This window comes from Antechinus flavipes, chromosome 2 (assembly GCF_016432865.1).
Source record: "Antechinus flavipes isolate AdamAnt ecotype Samford, QLD, Australia chromosome 2, AdamAnt_v2, whole genome shotgun sequence".
In the NCBI taxonomy this organism is placed as follows: domain Eukaryota; kingdom Metazoa; phylum Chordata; class Mammalia; order Dasyuromorphia; family Dasyuridae; genus Antechinus; species Antechinus flavipes.
In genome coordinates this window covers 268,178,582-268,198,923 of record NC_067399.1, presented here as the reverse complement: position 1 = coordinate 268,198,923, position 20,342 = coordinate 268,178,582, and the positions used below count along the sequence as shown (strand labels likewise).

At 33.7% G+C, this 20,342-nt stretch overlaps 1 protein-coding gene across 1 annotated transcript in view; it reads right to left on the bottom strand.

The window, feature by feature from the left end:
- Positions 1-20,342, bottom strand: part of CDIN1 (CDAN1 interacting nuclease 1) — a 264,630-nt gene that overhangs the window by 99,166 nt on the left and 145,122 nt on the right. The window contains exons 9-10 of the mRNA XM_051977033.1: positions 6,263-6,328; positions 5,413-5,518 (exon numbers count right to left, since the gene is read on the bottom strand). Coding sequence (XP_051832993.1) covers positions 5,413-5,518; positions 6,263-6,328 — 172 coding nt within the window. The remainder of the gene's footprint in view (positions 1-5,412; positions 5,519-6,262; positions 6,329-20,342) is intronic.

Sequence of the window (20,342 nt, the reverse complement as noted above, 5' to 3'; positions counted from 1 at the left end):
ATATCTCTCATTTCTTTCCTTTAGAGTTCCTCAAGTTATATATTGCAGCCTTTTCACATGATGATGCAATTCTCAGTATAATGGTCATCTTTAATTTTTGGAAGAGTGGTATTCTGGGTTTTGCTGCCATATAACACCAGCAAAGTGGTATTTAAAAAAAAAAAAAAAAAAGGAATCTGCTTCTACAGGAAACTTAGGGTCAGGAAAAGTATTTACTAATTTCCTGAAAGCAATCCAGCCTACTCTTACCTTATTCAATTCCAGGACCTGTTCATTATTCTTTTGTACAAGTCTGTCCCAAATTTACATATTATTGGTTATTGGACATCAATCCAAATGCATGCTGAAATCTGTGCAACAATCAGTCAAAAACATTTATTGAGCACTTACTGTGTGCCAGGTACTTGATCATCCTGTATAGAAAGAAAATTCAAATTCTCAAGCGATTATAAATCTTTCTTAAGAAAGTTATCCTGTGTGGATAGAAATGCGAAATCTCTTTATTTGGTTACAGATCTTTTCCAAGAAACTCTGTAAATATTTTAAGATGATGCAATCGATACAATGTCATCCACAAAGGAGAATATGAAGGATCTCACCAACCATGGAGAATTCCTCCTCCATCAATTAGATCTCATCTATCATAGTGGTAAATATCTTTGCTATGCAATTAGCTTCTTTTTTATGCTTTGCCTGATGTTAAGTATTAGAGAGTCATTGAATAAAGTTTTTCTGTTGTCACTTCTTTCAAGGAATCATGAATGATCTTGATGAATGGACAGGAGACACCTTGCTGTCAAAGAATCTGTAAGCAGTGTTTTGCTTCCTTGAATCAAATGCTTATTCAATAAATAAGCAAAAATAGATAGTTTAATCTTTACAATTTTCATTCAGTTATAAGGTAATAAAGAGGTGATCCAATGTTGAATATTATGGAAGTCTGTTAATCTTCTTTTAATGAGCTCATCAATGATTTCCTTAATACATATACATAATACTTAATACATATCTGTAGATGATTCTCATGGAGTTTTAAATAGATGGAAAAATAGTCATAATTCTCTACTGATGTTCTCTTAAACATTTGAGGGTTGTTTTTTCAAAATACTTACCTTTGTTAATTTCCTCTCCTTCATATTGGTCCATCAATGAATCTTCTCTATATTAAAGTTTCTTAAACTATGGGTGAGGTCTTGTACACTGCCTGTTGGGATCATGAAATTGTGATTTATTTTCAGTAAATGTTTGATTTGTATAACTACTCTCTATACCTATATATTCAGGATCACATAAAAATTTCTTGGGTGAAAAGAAGTCATGTGTGGGAAAAGTTTAAGAAGTCCTGTTCTATATATTTTAGGTTCAGTCCAGTTGATTTTCATGTCTTTGTTGTCATCAATGCTATTCCACTTCCTTTAGAAGCTCCTCAGGAACTAGCTTCTCAGGAGATAGGGGTCCAAGAACACTGATTCCCATCCTTCATGGAGGAAAATTGGTTGAAATGATGTTTGCAAATCTTTTCTATTTTTCTTTTGCTTGTAGCCCTTGACTTACACAGACTTGAATATACTTGAGATGACTTTACTTCACTGGAAATTTAAGCAGGATTTCTTTAATTTGGTTTTACTTTCTACTGCTTCCCTCTATTTTTGTTGTTTTCAATCATTTCAGTCATGTCTTACTTTGTGACCTTTCTTGGCAAAGATACTGGCATGGTTTTCCATTTTCCAGCTCCTTTTACAGATGAGGAAACAAAGTGAGTAGAGGTTAAGTGACTTGACCAGGGTCACAAATCTAGTAAGTGTCTGGAGGCCAGATTTGAACAGGTGTTCTGATCCCAGACTTGGCACTCTATCTACTGCACCACCTAACTTTCCTACTTCTACTTTACAGGATAATATTGCTCACCACTATCCTTCTTCATAAGATTTTTAGAACTGGTTATGTTCTAATTCATTGTTGGTTTTAACACTCAAATTTGCAACATTTGGCAAGTAAGAGATTTCCTAATTATCATGCTTTCTATGCTATTGGTCTTCTCATTGTGGCAATTAACTTAAATAGGCAAAATATTTAGAGGAAGTTATTATCATTGTTGCATATGTGATTGCTGTTATTTTTTCATTTTACCTCATTCCTCATTCCCACTCTCTGTTTTTGTTTTCATCAGGAATTTTGCAGTGCATGGCACATGTTAGGAACTTGACAATTTTTTGCTGAATTACCTGAGTTATCCTTCATTGACCCAAAAGAATGTAAGCTGCTTGAAGTTAGGGATTTTTTTGTATACTCAGCATTGAAGAGTCTATGGTAGACTCAGCATATTAAGAGTCTATAGTAGACTCTTAATAAATGTTTGTTAACTAATTTATTGGACCATATTTTGTTGATGTATAGAGTCTTAAGGATTACACACACACACACACTCTTGCACTGAAGGAATAGAATAGAAATGCAGAGATTTCTGCTCCTACTTGAAAGAGAGGAGAAAAAAGATAGAAAGGATAATTTTAAATTCCCAAGAGAAAAGTCTGATGTAGGTACCTGAATATCTATGTTGAACAATGGCTCTAATCTAGCATGTTCCTCTATATTTTAGGTTATAGGATGACAAAAAAAAAAAATCTTCACATTATAAAGAGAAAATTGTTTCCCCTGTGATTTGCTTAGGATAATAAAACTGGGGCTAGCTCACAAGGTGAAGGGAGTTCAAAAGAAATTCTCCTTCTTCCCTCTATTTTCCTTAATTCTAAATAGGAATTATCTAGAAGTTTATGAATTATACACCAAAAAAATAAAATGAGAAAGTGCTCTACTGGACAATATTAACTTTGAGAAAGACAAAATCTTTCCATTTTTCACATTATATCACATGACAGACATTGAGGAGGAAAAATAAAGTTGAGAACTCCAAGATGGTGCAAGATTCTCAACCTGTTTTTATACCATTCCACCATCCAAATACTCTTAGATTTGACACTTTCCTATCTTTGGGAAAATCATGGTGACTACTACACAAATGGAAAACACAACAAGAAATGAAAAATGATCAGTTTCAATGGTAATACAATCGTAACATATTTCCTTCAAAGTATTTTGCTGCTTGTAATTTTAAATCAAATTGCAATGAGTATTTCCTATCAACATAAGTAACTGTTCAATGTTTATAATAAATATGACCGGCATCTGTGATAACTAATCTGTTTTTAGTAATCAAATATTCATGCAGAGGCTAACCCCTTCATGAATTCATTGCTAATTTTAGATTAGAATGGCTCTTTTCCTTATGAGCGAGTGGGTGTGCAAGGAATAGAGACCCAAGCTAATCAGTCAACAAAATCTTATTATGGACTTACTATGGGGACATTTTTCTGTGCTAACTGCAAGAGAAACAAAGAATAGCAAAGAAACCAAAAATCAAAACAAAACCTCATCTCTCTCCTCAAGGAGCTCACATTCTAATATAGTACACATACATTCATACACATAGAAGACATATACAGTGTAGATGGAGGGACCAGAAAAGGTTTTTTGCAGAAAGTGAGATATGAATTGAGTTTTGAATGAAGTCAGGGAATCCAGGATGTGGAAGTGAGATGAGGTGAGGAGGAAGAGCATTCCAGATAGTCAGTGAAAAAGTACAGAATCGGGAAATGGAAGGTGGTATGTGAGAAAAGCAAGCAGGCTTGTAAGCAGCCCCTATGGTACATGGAGGAGGAGTTCAAATTGAAAGACTCAAAAGACAGGATGAAGTCAGGTAGAAGAATTTTAAAGCAAAAGAGAAGACTTTATTTGATCCTGGAGGCAATAGGGAGTTAATAACAGTCTAAGTTAAATAGAATTTGAATTGTCAAAGTAATAAGTTACAAATAGGTTATCCTAAAACTTCAAACAATTTTAAACTATCTGCTGCTTGAGTATGTCTATATTCCTTTGTGCATAAATAATTAGAAGACAAAGACAGAGCTATAAGAATTAGAGGGTACCTAGTCCAACCTTTGATTTTTACGGATGAGGAAACTGAGGCCTAAAAAAAGTTAAGCAACTTCCCCAATAACAGGGCTCTGACTTCAATTCAGGTGATCTGACTTTCATTAAATCATATTACCTAGGTTGTTTTTCTAGTATTTTCACTACTTATGACTAAGGGGTGTTTTTCCAAACATTTTCATATGCTATATTACTTGAGATAAGAAAGTTTATTATTATTGTTGCTGTTTTAAAGTTTGTTCAAAATGTAAAAGGGAAAAATATTTACAAGTGAACAATAGACTGAGTCTGCCAATTTGTTAAGGTTTCTCAAACTTCAGCAACATGAACTTATTATCCTTCCTTTTTCACTACTTTCAAAATGATCTTTTATTTACACTTCCCCCACTCATCAGAAAATTGTTCATGATTTCAAATTAAATCCCCCCAGTTTGCTAGTTTTGAACAGTATCTGAAGAAAACTCTGAAAATGCTGAAGCAGCATTGATATCTAAAACATTTTGCACTTTCCTACTCCATCCCCTTAAAGTAAAGCTTGGATGCCACGCACAATTACACAAGAAAATCAAGAAAGCCATTACATCCAGCTTTTTGTCACAATCATTGTTACCATGGCAAAAAGTGGGCTCAGTTCAGCACAGCTGCAAGAGAAGGAGAGGTCTGCTGGCCTTTTGTAGAGATAGTCACAAGGGCACTGCCAAACTCTGTCATCTAAGTCCCATTTTCTCAGGCCATTACTATTGTCCACAGATGATCTGATCTCATCCTTTTAAATATCTGCACCTTCTCTCCTTTTCTTAAATTAATATCTTACTCATTCACAGTTGGCTAGGGACGTAAGGGTACAATGAACCTACAATGAAGACTACTGCCTGATATCCCTCCTCTTATCCCCAAAACTAATATGTAGAATGGAAAAATAAAAACAACATAGAGGTTAATAATAGCACTCCCATTAACTAACCAAGGGAACCCTCTAAAGACTTCATCACCATTAATTGAATTAGAAAGGTTTGTTTTCCAATGCAAGATACCAAAGAGTCTGGACTAAAGTTTTTTCTTTTGGTCTGGGTGACAGTAAAATATGATTTCAGAGCAAAATGATAGAAATTCAAAGACAGTATCAAAACACACATCTTACTGTATTTCCTATATTTTAAATGACATCAGTATTATGACTTTTAGAAAATGGTTTAAACTGACTTTGTCATAATGCAGAGATTTTCCTTTAAAAAAAAAATGCAGTAACATTTTGAAAGCAGAGAAGTTTAAATTATCTGAAATGAATACATTAATCAAGAGCTTATATTTACTCCAAACAAAAGCTACCGGCATTTTTTACCAGCTAAACAAAATATTACATTTCTAATGAGATTTCAGCAGGGTATCGTTCATCTTAAAAGAAAAATAATGAAACCATACCTGTTCCAGTAGCTCCAGAATTGGTCGTGCAGGTAGGCCTGGTGGCTACATTCATCACCAAATGAGGCTTTGCTTTCAATCCAGTGAATTATGTGCCCTTCTAAAGCTAAGGGACAAAGCATTACTAATATAAAGTGAAGTGAATGGGATATTTGAAATTCTCAGCTCTGCATAGTTTTCCAAACGTTTTAAGTTAATGGAGCACTGGCTAATTTATACTCATGATGAGACCAACGCATGGTCTGTAAGTGTGCTTACAAAAAAATTTTGTACATATACATTTCAAAGGATATTTATGACACAATTACTTCTATTTTACTTTTACTTTTTTTTTCTGTGCTTCAAAACCCCTTGTAATATGGACCATTTTTAACGTATGCTTTTATTACTAGAAGAGTAAACACATAAAGCAGACCAAAATATCGGCAATTTTAAATGGGATCACTTTTCAGAAAGTTAATATTTTAAAAATTATTTGATTTGACTCAAAATTTCATAGGATCACAGACCTAGTGTTGTAAAGGACCTGAGGGGTCATCTATTTCAACCTCTTCCCTTTGGACATAGAGACCCTGAAGCTCACAGAGATGAAGTCACCTGGCCATGACCACAGAACTAATAAGTATCATGTAAGGTTTCAAATCACTTTCTCTGATTCTAAATCCAGTTCTCTTTCTTTATAGGAAAGGGATTTCTTACTCCACAAAATATATGTATGCAGAATTTTCAAAATGTTACACCATCATCCTTAGTTTCTCAACATTTCTTAATACTGACAAATATAATTTTATGAAAACAAAGACTCTCTTTCCCCTGACAGAGAGATATACAATGAACTTTTAGGACTTACCAACTGGCACTTCTAATATAAAGTCTGGTGTTTTGTCATAACCCTTTGCACGGAGTTGATCTTCATCTACAAGAAGAACAAATACTATTATTTATAACATTATTCCATTAACAAGACAGCAAAATAATTACTTTTCTTTTTTAAAAGAGTGCAAAAATTACTAATGCAGTCATACATATCCTTCTTATGCATGCAATACTATGTCAGATTAAATGAACCTTCTTAACAAACTTGAAGCATGGATATAAAAATGCTTCTTTTGTCGCCTCTGCATTTTTATGTCTTCATTATAAACATCATTAATTCAAGCTGTCATACAGCACTTTTTTGTAACTGAAAATATTCAAAATAAAGAAATATATTTGCTAATTGAAAGAGGTAGTTTTCTCCCCCATCACAGAGCTTGTTAATAATGCTTAAAAGCTAATATTACAGTTCTTAACAAAGTATAATATGGAAGTCTTTTAAAGTTTTGAATTAAAGGCTTTATGTTTGTTTTTTTAAACAAGTTCAGCTTCAAATAAAACTATTTGTGAAGTTGAGGAAAGGGTGATGAGAAAGCAGTCACAGTAGAATATTAATCATACTGTTTAATTCCTTTGGCATGCTGTAGTTTGTGGTATTTACCAAAGTTTTACAATTAACACTATCTAATTTTGAAAAGTAAACATGCTTTGAGCTTTGTTCTAAGTCTTGTCGATTTCTTGATCCTTTGCAAATATCAGTGATCTATTAGGAAAGAAGTAAGGTTTTCCAAGTCAGGAAAATGCAGAAAGCTGACAAAGTTGCAAAAACTAGCTAGGTGCTTAGTTTAAAAAAAAAAATCCTTCAATATTTTCTAAATGCTGTCCTTGACTTCTAATGCCATTACAATGTGATTTCTGAAATGAGGAGTTCTCCATTAGATTTTGGAGTGACCAGGTCATTCAATTCCAGACATGGCTTTCTGTCTTCACCCAACCTCAACTAATGGCCCAACCAAGTAACAAGGAAGGCTGTGTGGTCTCTTAACATCTACTGGGCTGTTGACATTGTCATGCATCCCATTCGCCTTTCTGCATCACCTTTGATTAAAATTAATGGCCCGTTCCCAATGTTGGGTAGCTTATTTCCAATCCATTTATCAGCCTAAGACAGTGGTTTCATGGCCAATGCTCAGAAACTCTGTTTTAGAACACTGTTGTGTGCATCTTGAAAGGTCAGCATTTTGAGCTTAAATAACCTTTTAACGACAAGAACAATATTTAAACTAGATCTTTAAGTGAAAATTTGTTATAACTCGACAGCATTAAACCAAACCAAATCTCATGGCTGCTGGCATTTGGGGCACTTTTCTCCTTGAAGTGGAAGAAAAAGGCAAAAGAACTTTTCAGATAATAAAACAGAAATCAAGCTAATCTTACTAGGAGGGAAAAAAAAGTTTGGAAATCTAGATAAATAGATACTTTTATTTTTCCTAAATGGCAGTCAGAAAACAGCAAATTAAAACATTTCATAGAAAAGGAAAATCATCTCTATTCAGGTGCTATTCTGAAGCCCTGGAGTGATGATAAATGGTTTTAAAAGCTGTGTGGATATTCCTAAAGGTAGATTAATTCTTACTGCAGCTAACTTAGTTTGATCAAGCTTTGTGGATGTTTAAAATGCAATTTGAAAAGAAAAATTATGTTTTTGAGAGAAGTTCAAAACAAATTTTGCATAGTCAAAAGTGACCATGCAATCCATTGTACTCATCCAAATCCTTTCAAAAAAAGGAGACATATAACAAATTTACTTACAAATCAAGATTATAAACACAAATACCTATAACTTAAATTCCGTAAATATAGAAAGGAAGATGAATGACACAGACATCAAATACCAGAAAAGATAGTGGAATCTTTCCATCTGTCCCCAGAGAACTTTGAGCCATATAGTCAAGTTGGTTTGGATGGGATTCTGAAGGGCAAATGACCTCTAGGGTTCTTCCTATCTTCAACCAATTTCATGTTTTCATTATAAAGAGAAGACAGGATATTTCCTCTTGAAGAAAGAATCACTTGTTTTCTTTTACTCCATTACTTGCCTTGTTTGCCTTTCTCATTTTTTTTGTCATAATGACTTTGATTCAATTTTCCTTCTCCAATATTTAGAGAGAAAAAAAAAATACACCATCATCAACAACAAAAAACTAAGATTACACGATTAAGTCCAAATGACATGCCAGCCTAATAATAGCAAATGTTTTAATATTTATAAACTGCTTTCCTCAGTACAATTTTATGAGATAGGTAGTCCAAATATTAATATCTTGATTTAACAAAAGACAAAATTGAGACTCAGCAATGAAACTTAGGGGATTTGAAGCCATCTGTTTTGATTCTTAGCCCAATGGACTCTATTATGGAAAATTTTGAAGGCAAATTGGTAAATTTCTGTTATGCTAAGAATAAGCTACAAATAGAGACTATGTCTTAATAGGACCACTTGAAGAAACTGGAATATTTATCTTGAGAAAAAAGATCTAGGAGAGATATGAGCATCGTTTTCAAGTATATGAACTTGAGGAAGAGAGATTAGACTTGGCTGCTTGAACACAGAGAAAAAGAAGACAATCCTAACTTTTTACAGATAATCAAAAGTTTGAATAGTAATAGGTTCTCTGACATTGCAAGTTTTTGAACAAAGGCTGGACAACTATTTCTTGATGACACTGTAGAAGGAATTCTTGTTTTAGGTTGCATTACTTAAATGAATAACATCTCTTTCTAGCTTGAGGATCTGTAATCTCATTAGACCAAGTTCAATGCTTTTTCTCCCACTCCTACTAAAAGAAGTTTAGGGGGAAATGTGAGAGGGAGGGAAAGATGAACTGAGATCTTCACCTCTTCCATAAAGCTTTATCGTACTGATACTTTCCTTTCTCAATGGTCAATTTACCCAAAACTTTAGGAATTTGATTAGTAGTTTAACCATTCAGATAGTCTTAATCTGGATTGCTAGTGTTGTGTTTTCTCATAATCTAATCTATTCTCCTTTTCTCCATGTGTTCTGCACTTATCTGTGTATTTCTCCTGATCCTGAGGTAAGGCCTCAAGTGATTTTACTTTGTATTTTGGGTTAACACATCTTTGTGATGTGACCTTAACCAATGTATTTGATATCTTAGTCCCTGATTCTATCCTGCAAAAAAGAAATAAATATTGTCTCTATTGCTAATAAGTATGTATTGGTTGGGGTGAGAAGGGGATATGATATCAATAAAACACTTAAATGATGTTTTTTAAAAAGCAGGAGATATTAGATGGAAGGAACTCTGTTACATTTATTAGTTTCATTATTTACAAATCAATCTGCTACAAATTTAAAAGTCAGGATCCTTGATTTCAAAGAGTTCATCTTATTCTATACTGGCAAGTCAATTTCCAGTGAAGGATTTTGCTTTCTATCACTAGCAAATATGGAAGGCAGGGAAAAGCACCATCTCTGACTACTGAGAACTTAGTTCTATAATTCAGCCTTTTTTATTTTATTTTATTTTATTTTTAGTAAATCACATGGCTTTCTAACCTTATCCAGGAAATTAATTTAATTTCCTTTCAGTTAGAATGCTGCTAAGGCCACTATTTTATCAGCAGGCTACAAGATCTTCTTGGAATGAGTTCAAATTTGTACCAAGTTTTTTTAAGAGACCAATTTGCTATCATCATCTTTTGTAGCATATACTACACAACTACAGCAATCCATCCTAAGATTAATTGGTCCTTTAGAACATTCTTCCCAGGTCTATTTAGGCAATTCTAAATTGCTTGAAATTTTGTAGAGTCCATTACAATAACATTTATTAAGCCAAGAATTCAAAGATAAAAATGAAAAACAACAACAAAAAAACAAGAATAATCCCCAATTTGAGGAATTTACATTCTACTGTGGGGGAAAAAACCCATGATCAACTGTCAGTCTAAATCTAGGAAGCCTTTTGGCTTTAGAATTTGTAGAGGCAATAAAAGACTCCTGGAGATTTGAATGGGGTATGGGTGGGTGTCTAGTTTAATATGCACTGGGTTTCTTTCCTCCTTTTCCTCTTCATATTATACCCAATGCACAGAAGCAAAACAACAGAAGAAAAAGGGAAGAGAGAGGCATAGGCTATATGATTTTTTATATCATGATTTGGAAGAGAATATTAGTTGTCAAGTAACTCAATCTTTGACTTAAAACTCCAATCAAAATGCATAGCCTAAGTAACATTAAGCCATCAAAACATAAATACTATAACTATCACAAAATAATAGCTAAAAATCCAGTGTTCAACAGGCAGCATATCTTCTTTAATTGTGTCAAATAGGATAATTCCGTAACCATTTTATTCAAATCACTCTAATTTCAATACCTGATGCTGTAATTTCCCATTAGAATGGGAAACTAGTTAGGTTAAAGTTAGTACAGTGAGGTTAAGTTCAGGAAGACCAAATATGTACACATGGTGGATTTGATGATGAATGGCACTGGAGCAAGGAAAATAAAATCAAGGTTCTGCTCCTTTAAAGGTACCTTTCACTTAAAATGTATGACAAGGTAAATTCCTGGCTGTTCTTCTCTTAGGTAAAACACTTAGCCAAAAAGCTTGGTCTTTTAATAGGTCAGCAAAGAGTTGGATGAGAACAAGTAGTCTTCTGCAGAAGAAATCTTCATTCCCTATAATTAAGGAAATTCTCAAAATCTTTATTAGATATTGTACGATAATCAATTGTAAATGACTTAGCTATTCTCAACAATACAGTGATTCAAAATATTTCCAAGTCTCATGATGAAAAATGCTATTCACATCTAAAGAAAGATCTGAATACAGATTAAAGCATACTATTTTTAACTTTTTTATTTTACTTTAAAATTTTTGGTCTTTTTTTTTCACAACATGACTAATATGGAAATGTTTTACATGATTACACATGTATAACCTGAAACAATTTGCTTACTGTCTCAGGGAGGGGAAGAGGAAATGGGAGAGAGAGAATTTGAAATTTAGAATGCTAAATTTTTTAAACTTAAAGAGAACTTTAAAAAAGAATGTTAAAAATTTTTTTTATATTGAACTGAAAAACATGCTATTTTAAAAAGCAAATGAAGTAGTGTCTATTAAAGCTCAGGAGAGAGATCTTTGGGATCATAGGATTTCCAACGTCTTCAAGTCACCTAGTCAAAGAATATACATCTAACCTGAGTCAAAACTTTAACTTATAATAGCTTAGGATAGAGGGAGTAATTGGGGAAATTCAGCAGTTATAATAATACTTCAGGCATTACAATTCAAAAGCCAATTTCCTCTATAATTTGGCTTTTGGGTTCATACTTTCCTGTGTCACAGTGGATACTTGACAGCTCTAGAATGGCATCCTATTAAATTTTTGTGGGGAGGGAAAGGGCTTGTCCAGAGTCACAGAACTCATAAGTGTCTGAGATCACATTTGAATTCAGGGCCTCCTAATTCAAGGGCTGGTGGGTTTATCTACTGTACCATCAAGCTGCCCCTGTAATCTTTAACAAAACAAAACAAAACATAATTATATATTAGGAGTTATCCTTTAGAGCAAGCATTCTTCTTAATTTGGGATCCATGAATTTGGCTTTCGAAAATATTTTTTTGATAATTATTTCAGTTATGGTTTCCTTTGTGATCCTATCCATTTAATTTTATATATTCAATAGTATTATTCTGAGCCTAGATCTATAGGCTTCACCAGATATCCAAAGAAGTGTGTGTGGAGAAGAGTTCATGACACAAAACAAGTTTAAAAATCTCTGAGCAAGAGCAAGTAGTCTTTGTGGACTGGGATGACTTAAAAATGAGTTATCCTGAAGTCTATCTGGTCATGAGCCTCTTTGAACTTAGGTTGTCTCCTTGAATGCTGTGCTACCCTCATAGTTTTTTTTTTTTTTTTAAGGAAACTAAGATTAAGTGACTTGCCCAAAATCAGAGACTCATTATCATAGTTGGAATTTAAAATTGTCTTGACTCCAGAACCAAGGGATTCTCTAAAAATTACGAACTAAAACAAACCCTATCCTGTTCTTGATAGAAAAATTGTTTCTCTCAATAGTATTTTATTTTTACCAAACATACAGGAAGATAGTTTTCAATATTCATTGTTTTCCTCTTTTTCTTTTTTGGGGTATTATAATAGCATTATTTTCCCCCAAAATACATGCAAAGACAGTTTTCATCATTAACCTTTGCAAAACCTTGTGTTCCAAATTTTTCCAAATTTTGAAAATCCCCTATTTCATTGAATGTCTGTCGTTTTCCCTTAAAGATAATGCTTAGTTTTACTGGGTAGTTAATTGTTGACTGTCATCCAAGTTCCTTCGTCCTTTGGAATATCATATTCCATGCCCTTTTTCCTTTGAAATGGAAGCTGCTAAATTCTGTATAATCCTGATTGTGGCTCCTCAGTATTTAAATTGTTTCTCCCTAGCAGTTGCAGTATTTTTTCCTTCATCTGATAATTCTGGAATTTAACACAATGTTCCTTGCAGTTTTCATTTTGGGGTCTCTGTTAGGGGATGGTTGGTGAATCCTTTCAAGGCTATTTTACCTCCTGAGGTCCACGATATCTGAGCAGTTTTCCTTGAGAATTTCTTGAAAAATGTTGTCCAGGCTCTTTTTTTCATCATGGCTTTCAGGTAGCCCAGTAATTATTTCTTAGATTATCTCTCCTGGATCTATTTTCCAGGTCCGTTATTTTCCCAATGAGATATTTTACATTTTCTTAAATTTTTTTTCATTTTTAGGGGGTTTTGTTTGACTGATTCTTGATGTTTCATTGCGTCATTCACTTCCATGTGTTCCATTCTAATTTTTAGCAAATTATTTTCTTCTGCATTTGATCAATTATACTTTTAAAGGAGTTGTTTTCTTCATTGGATTTTTTTCCCATTTTCCATTTTCACCAATTTTTCCAATTTCACCAATTCTATTTTTCAAGGAGTTGTTTTCTTCTTCCAATTCCATTATTTTTTAAGAATTTTTTTTCAGTATATATTCTTCCATTTCATAAATTTTTAAGTTGTTTTCTTCAGTCAATTTCTGCTCCCTTTTCCAAACTCCCTGCAAGGCTCTCTCATTTCCTTTCTCCAATCAATTCGTATCCCTCTTTGAGACTTTTATCTGGAGATGTTTTGCCTTTGGTGTCCTCAAAGTTTGAGACCTGTTGCTTCTTATTTTCATAGTAGCTATCTATGGTCAGAGCCCTTTTTGCTTTTTTGCTCAGTTTTAAAGGCTGAGATCGGCTCTTAGAGCACAGGAGAAAGTGCAGAATTTCCTCTATAGGTGATAGGGGCTTCTCACTTTTCTGGGAACAGTGCTCCTGAAAGGTGGACGTGCCTAAGTCTTGCCTATTATGCTGAGGTTTGGGGGCTCACCATTTGCCTTCTCTATTTGCCAATGGCTTTCTGAACCAAATCAGAATAACCAAAGCTGCTATCTTTTGGCTAAAGGCCTCACACTAGATTCCCCATGCCAGGACTCTCCACTCTGGGACTCACTGCCTTGGCCCAATTGAAACAGATCTTTCTTGAAGTCCTTCTAAGATATCTTAAGCTAGAAAATTATTACACTCTGAAAGTTTGTGGGTTCTATTACTCTTAAGTTTGTTGAGAGTTTGATCTAATGTTGATTCTAAGGGAAGCCAGGAAGAGCTCGGGCAAAGTCCTGTCTGTTCTATGCCATCTTGGCTCTGCCCTTACTAGAAAATTGTTTTTAAAAGTATAAGTTTCTTTACACTTTTAAGAGTATAAGTTTCTTTCCACTATCAATGTTAATTGAGAAGGTGTAAAATGTAATATAGGTGTGTGTCAAAGTCACTTTTATGGCAATAATAGGACGGAGATTTTCAGTTTCATCTCCTGGCACTTAATTCAGAGCACATTACACATTTGGAAGAGAGGGCCCTTTCTTTCTATGTTACAACTTGTAAAAGAAGTTTGCTATACTTTTCAAGTGTTATTTACTCAAATAAAGCATGCAAATAAATTCCAACTTAAAAGAGAAAAATTTGATTCCATTCAAATCACACTTAGCATTTACCATGTGCAAATAAATAATGTTCTCTTCCTGAATGTTTATGTAACAGCAGACTTTAAGAGTTAGAAGAGACCTAAGGGATTTTCTAAGTCTAATATTTGTTAACACTGAGGAAACTGAAGTGCAGGGAAGTTAAATGATTTGCCCAAGGTCGAAGAGCTGGTTGGTGGAAGGGATGGGATATCCTGTCTTTTTTAATCTGGGGAAGTTCTTGTGCAATTCTTTCCAAATTAAGGAAAACAACAATTTCAACATCCCAGAGAAGGTTCGTTAAAGATCTTTAGGGACAGTCAGTTCCTAAAGATCCCAGTAGAAAGCCATCTTTTTGAAATTGTTTAGGTGACACTTGCCTGTAGACAAGGGAATGGACTAGATAAGCTTTCAAGGTCGTTTCCATCCATGTATTTCAATGATTCTCTCTCCAGTTTAACCAAAATCAATAGAGCTTTACTCACAGACACAACTGATGTTTAATTTTTAAATACAATAAAGGTCTTGGTTTATTTTTAAAATCCCATGACTACCTTTGGATGGGGAAAAAATAGAAATTGCATGTGTGGAAAGAACACTTTGAAACTTAAATTCCTTTGGCTTTTTAATTACCTACCCCCCTCCCCAGAATACCCAAAATACCCAAACCAATTACATACCAATTACACAATTTCTTTCTTTCTTTCTTTCTTTTTTTTTAAGTATAGGGTTGATTTTGAGTCATGAGGACAAAACACATCTGAAATAAGTTAACATCTACTTAGAACTTCCAAGAAGGACACAACAATTGACAAAGCAGTGGTTTGGAGAATTTTTTTTGGGGGGTGAGGGGTAGGAGAAGGAGGTTATGGCTATTTAAAAAGACTTTAGTTTTAAGAAAGAAGGTCACCCGCAAGAGTTTCAGTTCACAATGGCAAATTAAACAAAAAGTCATAAAGATGAAAATTAAATCTGAAAATGTTTATTTACAATTTTTCAAAATAATACTTGTAAAATGGTATATCAAAGATGATTTATAATATATGGAAAATGTCAACATTGTATACTTATAAAAATAGAAGAATACCCCCTTTCATGAATTATAATGAATTTTTTTTTTTTTTTTTTTGCTTCTAGAATTCTATTCTAGAGTTATTTCTTTGTTGTTCCCTCTAAAACCATTTTAATGTTTAATCCTAGAAGCATTTGGACTGGCCATGCTTTCCACCTCCACATTTCCTAAAAGTAGACTTCACAGTTCTTTGTGCAAAACTTAGATTCGCATAATCACTAAGGCAAATTTTTGAACAGAAAGGGAACTTTGAGATCATCTAGTTTAACCTTGTTTTGCAGATGAGAAAACAGACCCAAGTCCATGGTAACTATACATTTAATAAATGTATGCTAAAATGAATTAACAAAGACTACAGGGCTAGTTAGGGCTCAAAAGCCCTCTAGATAAGCTTCAGTCTTACCCGACTCCCACTGTATTGTTGTATCGTGAACACTGAACTGACTCATAGTCCATATCAAAGTCTTTTCTGCTGGTTAAAAGCTATTGTAAATCACACATGGTTGACATAGGTTTAGGAGACCCCAAACAATGCAATAATGAATTAGGACTTATGGTGGATATCTATTAACATAACATAAAACTAGCCTATTAAATTAGTAATATATTATAGAATCATGTCTTATATTTAAGTTTAATCTTATACTAAAATCCTTATTAACAATTAGATTTTTTTTTAATTAACCAAATCTATTACATGAGAGATATAGGGCATTCCATCGGTGAGAGAATTTCCTCTCCCAATGCTTCTTCCAAGCTGTTTTGAAATTCATAGTCTTAATACCTGGGGAACTAGGTATTGATTTCAATATTTTAATGTCAGTATAAGTCAGAAGAGGAACCTGAACCCAAGTATTTCTAGATTCTAAAGGAGACTTTCTGTTCACTGTGTCAAGTTGCCTTTCATTAAGATTAGGTTCAAAACAATAACTTCTAGAATGAACTATAAACAGTTCTGTTTAGCTTTTTAAAGGTGTTCAAACTTGGGCCCAACATATCTTTCCAATCTCAGTGTATTATTATTATTTCCCTTTTGTACTCTGTAATCCAGCCAAAAATGGTCTTCTCTCTTATTCCTCCATCTCCAAGTTCTGTACCTTTCCACTGGCTGTGGTTGAAATACATTGACCTCTTCACCTCCATTTTATAGACTCTCTCTCTTTCTTTAAGAAACAGCTTAAACTACATGAAGTCTTTCTTCATTCCCTTTACTATTAGGGTGCTCACTAACCCTCAGGGTTAAAAATATCATTAGATTTAGGATTAGGGTTAGAGTTTACTACTTTATGTATGTATATAATCTCTCTGTGTGTATTTGTCTCTGTCTCTCTGTTTCTTCTTGTCATCTTACGTATTAGAATGTAAATTCTTTGTGAGTATGGATTATTTCATTTATTATATTGTTATTACTCAGCATCTGGCACATAGTAGCCAGTATAATAAATGTTGGGTGATTGATCACTCAACCTTTGTCAATGTGATCCAATTAAAAAGCACAAAATTGCAGGTGTGTAATTGCCAAGCTTAACCCAGGCTGGTCACTAACAGCAGTGCTCATGGTGATAGGCAGCAATGTAAAAACAGGGTGAAGATGTTAAATCAACCTATTTTAATATGATAAGATAAGAAAAGAAAAGTAATTAAATTGGCAGCTATTAAAGAAGAAATGACCAGGACCAAGAATGACACTTATAACTATATAAAAATAAAAGTGTACAAGAAAGAAAATAACAGCATCATCCTTAAAAAATCAAAATGTCATTGCTGAATGTAGCAGATGAAAGCCTGACACAGAATTTACAGGAATGGATATAAAATTATAGGGATAATTAATATCCAGTGTCCAGAAAACCTATAATTTATATTAAAGAATAGGTTTCCAAAAATCAACCCTGGTTAATTTGTGATCATTTACATTAAGTTAGCATGGCCCTGGGATAACATACATGCACACAACCTACTGGCCACAAAACTTTCCTCAAGCCTTGTGGTATTTTTAGAATGGCATATTTAAAATAAAGGCACCCTAATTCCATGACAAAACATTAGAAAACTGGAAATAATCTTTGAAACACATGTGATAAAAGTCTCATTTCTAAGATATATAAGAAATTGATTCACATTTAAAGCAACAACAGCCATTTACTACAAATTGAAAAATGACCAAAGGATATGAACAGGCAGTTTTCAAGGGAAAAAATCAGTTGTAAAGAGCCATATGAAAAAATACTAATAATCAGAGAAATGAAAATTAAAGCAATTCTGAGGTTTCACATCATACATATCAGATTGAAAAATATAACAAAAATGGAAGATGGCAGTTGTTGCAGGGGCTGCAAGAAAAAAGCCAACTTAATGTATAATTGGTGTAACAGTTAATTAGCATATCCATTCTGGAAAGCAATTTGGAATTGTATGCAAAAAATCATTAAGCTGAGCATAATCTTTGACCAAGCAACAGCACTTTTAAGTTGATATTCCAAAGAGATCAAATAGAGAGGAAAAGATCTACATGCATACATACTCACATATACACATATAAATATAGAAACACATACTCTTTTTTTGTGGTGGCCAAAACAAACATACAAACTAGAAACTAAAGCAGGGGTACTTATCAACTGGGGAATGGCTGAAAAAATCCTAGTATATTATGCTAGTATATACAGATATTATATATATATATTATACATAACATGCATTTGTATATTTAATATATGTATATATTACTATATATGTACATATAATATATATACATATATAATACTATTGTGCTATTAAGAATGAAATGGTTTCAGAGAAACCTGAGAAGACTTGTATGAACTGATGCATAATGAAATAAGCAGAAACGGAATACTATATCAACAGAACTGTAAAGATAAACAAATTTGAAACACTTAAGAATTATGATCATTGCAATGTCCAACTATAATTCCTAAAATTGGTTGGTGAACTATACTAACTATGTCCTGATAGTGAGGAATTAAGAAACATTTTTGGACACGGTCAATGAAAGATGTTATTTTACTAAACTATGCATTTATTACAAAGCTTTTGTTTTTCCCTTTTTTCCCCTCTAAAAAGGAAGGCAGTAGAAAAAGGGAGAGGGGGGAATCAATATATCTTGACTGAAAAAAAAAAGTAAAATAAAATTAACATAATAAAACCAAATAGAACAAGCCACTGTAACAGAATTCTAGTATAGGAAAGAGGAGATGCATATGGACAACTCATAAAACTGTAGACATGAATTTTTTAAAAAATGAAATCTTGAAAAAATATTCCACCCCAGTAACAAAGTTATAAATTAAAATAATTCTGAAGTACTATCAGCCCTATGAAACTGGTGATTAAATAAATATGACAGCATACACACACACACAAAACCCTATGTATTGTTAATAACATTGCAAATTCATTGTAATTTCTGAAGAGAAATCCATTAAGAAACAAAAATGTAATAAAATTTACTATGCCCTTCAACTTAGGAAACCTTCTACTGGTATTACTGCTTTTCTTAGTAGCATGTTACTCAAGAACTAACAAATTAAGGATAATAGTCTCCAGACTGTTGTCAATAATGATTGTCCAATGGAAAATTAATTAATTTGGAGTTTGAGAACTTGGGTTCAAATTCTAATTCTGACATTTACTATCTATATGTGGTCCTAGACAAATAATTTAATTTTTTTGAGCCTCAGTTTCTTCATATGTAAAACAAGGTGGTTGGACTTAATGACCTCTACAATCCTTTTTAGCCCTAGACTTATCAGTATCAGAGTGATAGGGATCACATAGCTAGTTTATATTGCTCCTGCTGATGGAGGGCTCTGGGCTGCTGGTGGAGGAATGTAGAAGCAGGAGCAACAGCAATTTGGAAGACAACAAATCAAGGGAGTGACTAGAAAGATGATATTGTATTCTCTTTAAATCTCTGTAGCACCTAGTCTGGGTCAGGATGCCCAAGCCATCAATTACCTACATCTTTTTGGGTCTCAAGAAGAAGGCATACATAAGTATCATTACCACCATCCCTTGATATTCCTGCTCCCTTGGGAAGGAGGAGAATTGGCCCATTTTTAAAAAGAATACTACAATAATTGCGATGAGAATCACATCTTATTTTTAACCTTCAGAAAGGGTAGAATTTAAATAACAGCTAATGCCTCATGGAATAACCATCTTTCTCAATTCACTTCAGCCTATATAATCATATGTTTTATTTCTAGTCTCTCGTTCTCTACTGCTAACATCTGCATGTAAACAGGATCTTTGTATTCTAAATCTCATCTGCTCCTGCTGCCTATTCTTCACCTGAAGTCATAATCCTCTGTTTGTCACATCATAATCACTTCCCCAGCAGAGGATTGTTGCTTCAGGTGGGGAATAAAGCAGCAGGAACAGATGAACTCTTAGGAAACAAAGATCCTAATTTCTTACAGCAAGGGACATCCTTCACTAAGCCTATTCAGTTTTATATATTATACCCTCCTGGAATCCCGGAGAGTATTTACATGAGAGCTGGAAAAGGACCCGTGTAAAATATGCTGGTTTGACATAAGGCATGACCAAACATGGGGGGTTGGGGGGGATGAAGATAAAGCAAATGCTTCTAAGGTGTCACTCAAAGTAATTGTCAGCTGCTCCCAACAGGGCAACATTCATTGGAAAGGGGAAGAAAAAAATTTTTTTTTTCTAGCACACCCTTATTAAGGCAGCCAAACTTAACAAGAATATGTACCAGCTCCTAGCCTTGGTGCTACCTAATGAAAGCTTTTCCCACCTGGAAGTCTGCCAATTCATGGAAGGTAAGGGAAGAGCAATGGCTTATCTTCTTTGTCTTTGGCAGAAATGTCTTTTTCTTTTTTCATTTTCTCCAGCCATAAATGCACTCTTGTCCTGTTCCTATTTCTCAGGTCCTTTCGTCTTTGCTTTCTTGTCCAAAACTCCCACAAACCAAAGAGAAGAAAGCCCAG